Source organism: Babylonia areolata, chromosome 14 (genome assembly GCF_041734735.1).
Source record: "Babylonia areolata isolate BAREFJ2019XMU chromosome 14, ASM4173473v1, whole genome shotgun sequence".
NCBI classification, from domain to species: Eukaryota; Metazoa; Mollusca; class Gastropoda; order Neogastropoda; family Buccinidae; genus Babylonia; species Babylonia areolata.
In genome coordinates, this window is record NC_134889.1 from 15,704,051 (window position 1) to 15,710,675 (window position 6,625).

The following is a 6,625-nucleotide window of genomic DNA, read 5'->3' on the forward strand; positions in this document are numbered from 1 at the left end:
CATGTGTGTGCTGTGTGCATGTGTGTGTTGTGTACATGTGTGTTGTGTACCTGTGTGTTTTGTGTACAAACATGTGCTGTTTACATATGTGTGTTGTGTTCACGTGTGTGTTGTGTGCATGTTTGTGTTGTGTACATGTGTGTGCTGTGTGCATGTGTGTGCTGTGTAAGTGAGAAATACAAAAGGAAGTAGTTTAAATAATTGATCAATGCACAGTGTGCTATATAATTTTCAGAATCACAAGCAGTCAACATTGTCACATGTTCAATAAACAATGGTATTTATGTGCAAGCAAATCAGCGTTTTCTATCACAATGCACAAAATCAGTGATAAGTTTAGTAGTTTTGTGCGTACGTCTTGGTCATATTTTGGAACAAGTGGCATTTCCTGTTGATCCACACACATGCATGCATGCTCGCGCGCGCGCACTCACACACACACACACACACACACACACACACTTACTGGCATGCGTACACATACAAACATGCACATGTCAAATTAGAGTTAGCTTGGCTTGATTGCATTTATTCTACATTTTATTATAGAAGACATGAAAATTAGCAACATAGAGTCTACATCCTTGGGAATTGAAATGACTGATGAGAATTATATTCTATCAAACTAGCCAAATTTAAGCGAAATTGTGGTGAAAGTTAAAAAACTTGGACAAACTGAAGCAAAACAAAAGTGGAAAATTTTGTTTTTTAACATGGAAAATTCAAGCAAAATTGTGAAGATTTTTTTTTTTTTTTCAAACCTGAACAAATTCAAGCAAAATTGTGATTTTTTTTTTAAATGGACAAATCAAGTAATGTTGTGATGAAAATGTACATATGAAAGAATTTGAGGATGCCAAGCAAAATTGTGACAAAATAAAAACCTGGCCAAAATCAAGCAAAATTGTCTTGAAATAGAAACCTGCAAACATGAAAATGGCAAAGTTCAAGAGAGGGGGAAGGAAAAGTGCATTGATTACTTTACAAGGTACAATTAATAAAAGCTTACAAAGCCGCCAATCTTTGGCACTGAAAAAAAAAATGAAAAAAAAAAGAGAAGAAAATTAATACAAAATATATCAGTTTTTGTGTGTGTTTTTTGTTGTTGTTGTGTTAGTGTGTGAGATATTTGTGGTTCCTGCTTGAAAACTCACAGTTCAGTTTCCTCTCAGTCAATGTCGTTATAAAAAGATGCCAATAACAATCAGTTAAAAAAAAAAGACAAGAAAAAAAAAAAGACTCTCATCTAAATTTCCTCTCACTCAATAATTATAAAAAGATGGCGACAGCAATCACTGGGAAAAGACCCAAGACAACTCCAGTCAGAAGTGTCCTCTCAGTCAGTGTCATTATATATATATATATATAAAGATGGCAATGACAATCAGTCAAAAAAACAACAAAACATATAAACACACAGGCACACACACACACACACACACACACACACACACATTCATTCATTTCATGCAGTTTCCTCTAGGTCAATTTGATTATAATAAAGACGGCAATAACAAATCAGTGAAAAAATAAACTACCATCTCACTGTCCTCTCAGGAAATGATTGTCATTATAAAAAGACGGCAAAAACAATCAGTAAAAATAAAATAATAAAAACTCCCATCTCAGTTTTATTTCCTCTTAGTGCCATATTATACAAAAAAAAAAAAAAAAAAAAAAAAAAAAAAAAAATATATATATATATGACGGCAATAATAATCACCAATTAAACAACAAGAAAAAACCCACTCTCACCTCGGTTTCATCTCTGTGACTATGTTATGATTATAAGAAGACAGCAGTAACAACCAGTAACACAGTGGCAACAAGCCGGATCTCAGGTGCTGCGATTGAAGCTGGGTTCTTTCCATCGTCTTTCATACTGGGCGCTGTCGTGATATGTGCATAGTCTGCAGCGGTGCCGGATTTGCAGAAGCAGCTCTCGTGAGTGATGGTGAAAGACGTAATTCGAAAGCCTTGGTCCTCTTCCGGGGGGCAGCAGAACTTCTCACCATTGTTGTTCCCGTGAGAAGCATTCTTGTTTCCATCCCACTGGTCGCAGATTTCGTTTCCGAAGAAGCAGTGGAGTTCTGTGTTGTGAATAAAAGTTTTTAAATATATGTAGTACACACACATACTTTGATAGATAGACAGATATGTTTGTATGTTTTATGATTGTCATTTTTGACTATGACCATCAGAACAGCAGAGGAGGTAACTGCATGCTGTCCCAACTATCTGGGCTAGAATTTGATTATAGTGGAGAATGTCTTGCCATGTTACATCCCCACTCCATCGGCCAAGAGAATTTCAGGACAGTCGGCGTTGGGATAGTTCCCAAAGGCCATCCAGCCCCCGAAGCTGCAGCACTAAGAGCCAGTGCAGTTTTGCCTCCTAGTTTTAGAGTCATGTGCCTACACAAAAGACTAAGCTGTAAGTTATTCCCTATTGCACTGGAGAAACCATTGATAATACAGCTCTCACTTTCCGACTGTTGGCTGAACTGTAAACTTATGTCAATAAATGATATAAGCTCATACATGTATGTATGTATATATACATACGCAATAAATTAGTGGAGAAAACGCTGAATGTGGGTATGCAATACAAAGTCAAAGGACTGTGCATTCACACCTTATTTGTTCTCAGTCTCTCTCACTCCCCCCTCCCCCCATGCACCCCCCTAGTAATATATGTATGTATGTATGTATATATATATACAAATATATATATATATATGTATATATATATTTTTATGTGGAGTGTTGGCCCGCCGAGAGATAACATGTCCGTCTAGGAAGCGAGAGAATCTGAACACACTGATTCGAATCCCAGCACGGTCGCCAGTATTTTTTCCGCCTCCACTAGACTTTGAGTGGTGGTCCGGACGCTAGTCATTCGGATGAGACGATAAACCGAGGTCCCATGTGCAGCATGCATTTAGCGCATGTGGTAAAAGAACCTACGGCAAGAAAAGGGTCGTCGCTGGCAAAAGTCTGTGGAAAAATCCACACCGCCATTCCACCTCCTTCCCCACCAAAGCAGTCCTACCCCCTCTCCAAATACCCCCTCCTGCCCCCACCCCACCCCTCTGCTCCGCCCCCCTCGCCCCCCCCCCCACTTATATTTATTCCCAACACGGGATCGTACTGACGTACCGTATTGTGTGGCAAGCGCCGAAGATACAAAGGCGAAACTGACGGCGACCAAGAAGCACCACTGACGGCCCATGGTTTTATGAGGATCGATTACCTGAAACAGCGAACAGCACCGACGTCATAAGTAGGTCAGGTCAGGTCAGGTTACTGGTCGCTCAAGCTGGAGGAAAGTGCATAATATGTGTGTGTGTGTGCGTTGTTGTTGTTGTTGTTGTTGCGTGTGTGTGTGTGTGTGTGTGTGTGAGAGAGAGAGAGAGAGAGAGAGAGAGAGCTGTTATATTAAGAAACCTCTTTTTTTTCTTCTTCTTTTGCTTGCTTTCTTTTTCTTTTAATCCGATCTTATTCCTTTGGGTTTTCTTTCGTGTTTTTTTTTTGTTTTTTGTTTTTTGCTTTGTTTGTTTTTTGGGTTTGTTTTTTTTTGTTTGGTTGGATTTTTTTGCTTGTTATTATTATTTTTTTTTTAGTTTTTTTTTTATCTGTTTATATATTTATCCATTTGTTGTTTATTTATTTATTTATTCTTTTTTTTTCTTTTTTTTTTTTTTTTTTTTTTTGTCCACTCGATCATCCCTTCCACACCAAAAACAATTTCACGGGCTCTCACGAAGCCTGGTCAGCACTGCTTTGCCTCCCCTTCCATCTCGCACGACCTCGTTTTATTTCTTTTTGTTTTATTTTATTTTATTTTATTTTTGATTATTTTGTTTGTTTGTTTGTATGTTTATTTATTCATTCATTTGCTTATTTGTGTTTGTTTATTTATTTGTTTGTTTATTCATTTATTTACTTATTTATCTATTTATCCATTTATTTATCCATGTATTTATTTATTTATTTGGTTATTTGTTTGTTTATTTGTTTATTTACTTGTTTGTTTGTTTATTCATTTATTTACTTATTTATCTATTTCTTTCTTTATTTTTGTTGTTGTTTAGAACAGCTGATGTTACAGATGTTTAGTGTATCTTGGTCTGTCACCACGTTTTGATGCCTCCTGGAACTCAACACAAATTTAATGTGTGCTGTACGCGCTGTGTGTGTGTGTGTGTGCCTGCCACGTATGTTGGAAAGTGTGAATTAAGTTTGTTCGGCAAAACGACGAACAAGCCATTTGAAAGGGCCTCAGCCGTAGCAGGTCGAAGTTTTATCTGCCACAAATGTATGCGTTCGACCTCTCTCTCTCTCTCTCTCTCTCTCTCTGTCTGTCTCTGTTTCTCTTTCGCGCTTGCGCGCTCGCGTGTGTATGTGAATAGAACAGAATATTTTATTGTCATAAAACCTTAGTTAAGGTTTATAACTGACTGAGACACAATTAAACCCTGACAGACATGAGCAAGAAACATTCATAAACATATCAGTTTCGCCAGCCTTGGCTGTAATTCTTAATTCACTAGACTTTGCATTTGGACGACATATATCGATTAGGAATCTGTTTCTATAAATATTTTATTTTACACAATTGTCTAAAAGGTGTATCTCGTCTTTTAAACTGTTGCAGGTATCACACAGTCTTTGTTCTTTCGGTGTATTCTTATATATCTTCCCTGTTCGACTTGTAAGTCATGGGCTCTGATTCGTAACATGGTCAGTGCTTTTCTGTGTTGTATATTTGCTGTATCTTTTAAATATTGTTCAATTTTATAATTTGTCACAGCGTTCTTGTAAAATTCTGATTTAGATGAACTGTTTTGTTTCAGATTCCAAAATTTTACATATTCATTTTCAAGCTTCTTGGATATAACATACTTTAATCTTTCAACACTAAAAGTGAACTGATTTTTTCCAAACATGATCTAATCCAGTGCTAGTTTATTAGTACATTTCTTATGAAAAGTGGCCACTGAACATTTTGTTTGTTTGACTATACATGCATTTATATGTTGTGTATACAAGTGAATTTTGAGGAAGCTGTAATACGTGTATCCAATAGCCAATAACTTGACATAATTATCATTTTTAATCTAATATAGGGAATCTTAAATTCATAATTCTCCTAAAACTGTGAGAACCATTGCTTTTTTTCTTTCTTTCTTTTTTTATTCCCCAAGTAATTGTTTACAAAACTTGATATGAAGTGTGTGTGTGTGTGTGTGTGTGTGTGTGTGTGTGTGTGTGTGTGTGTGTGTGTGTGTGTGTGTGTGTGTGTGTGTGATTGAAATTTGAATTTTCTTGAGAATGTCACGTTGTTTCTTTCTTGTTAATGTTATATTCAATTTCTGAAGCGCCCTGAGCCTCTCTGTGAAGGAACAGCGCTATAGAAGAGCACTTCATTACTACTAGTAACTACTACTACTACTAATAATAGTATTATCATTATTATTTGATAATCTTCCCACACTCATCGTAATACATGAAGAGAGAAACAAACCTGAGTTGAGTAATGTCGCTGTATTTTTATCACTGAATAGTGTTCAGCACCGAAAAAAACATTTTCTAGACTTAGAAGTGCTTGCTGTGTACTGTAGCCCCTAAATTCACCTTTCTTTTCTGTTCTTTTTCCCCCTTTATTCCCATTACAATGATAAAGCTAGTCTGGGCAGTGAATAAATAGTGCCACATTTTGCAAGAACACGTTTGAATCAGAACGTCCATCACTATATTGTGCTTATGATTATTATGTCCAAAGATAAATGAAATTAGAATTAGTGATCAATATTTAACCAAAGTATTCTAGAAATCCATCTGTTCTGAAATTGTGCTTCTGATGAATCTGTTTGTTTTTTTGGCTTTTTTAAAATTTATGCTGTCTAGTTTTGTTCACCAAAGCAAAAAATGTGAGGAAATAAAACTACTATGTAAACAGTCCCTTTTAGTGCACGGCGTATATATGCCATTACTCGATGAAGCTTGACATTCAGATCATTTTGAGTTTATTTGACGCCAACAGTCAATAAGAGTGTGATACATAGTATGAAAGTAATTTGATTGACATTTTCTCAGTGGAAGCAAAAAAAAAAAAAAAAAAATTGTAATCAGTAATCGTCAAATGCGCGCACATGTGTGTGTGTGTGTGTGTGTGTGTGTGTGTGTGTGTGTGTGTGTTACGCCTCAGGACTGGGAGCATATATCGTTACTTTTCTCATTTCTGTAGTTAAATAAACTTTCGTTTTGTTTCGTTTCTGTCTTCTCTGTTTACGACAATATTCTGGCAACGCTATTAATTTTTTAATCTTTAAAATTTTCTTTTGAAATAATATAATACTCACCAGCACGGTGTCAGGTGTGAAGAAGAAGACTGGTCAGTGAAATACACGCGCGGTACGGCAATGTATGCTGTTGTAAAGCAGTGATAAGTATAACAACTTGGTTTCTTTATGTGTTTTGGGGTGGGGGGTTTTTCCGGCCTTACTGAGCTCAGTCGCGGTCCGTTGTCTCCGAAGCAGCTAGATGCACTAACCCAATTCAAGATGAGGCTATTGTATCGTAACCCAAGGTCTATGTGATCTCGAGTCTGCACATGCCGGCTT

The 6,625-nt window shown here is 36.6% G+C and overlaps 1 protein-coding gene across 2 annotated transcripts in view; it reads right to left on the reverse strand.

Annotated features, from left to right (window-relative positions):
- Nucleotides 1-508: 508 nt before the first annotated feature.
- LOC143289865 (uncharacterized) overlaps nucleotides 509-6,625 on the reverse strand; it is a 6,214-nt gene continuing 97 nt past the window's right edge. Inside the window, exons 1-3 of one of the 2 annotated variants that reach the window (XM_076599061.1) lie at nucleotides 6,365-6,625; nucleotides 3,159-3,318; nucleotides 509-2,090 (exon numbers count right to left, since the gene is read on the reverse strand). The exon at nucleotides 6,365-6,625 is cut by the window's right edge and continues 97 nt beyond it. In XM_076599061.1, the coding sequence (XP_076455176.1) occupies nucleotides 1,786-2,090; nucleotides 3,159-3,231 (378 nt within the window). In that variant the 5' untranslated portion in view covers nucleotides 3,232-3,318; nucleotides 6,365-6,625 and the 3' untranslated portion in view covers nucleotides 509-1,785. The remainder of the gene's footprint in view (nucleotides 2,091-3,158; nucleotides 3,319-6,364) is intronic. The other variant, XM_076599060.1, reaches the window with a different exon arrangement.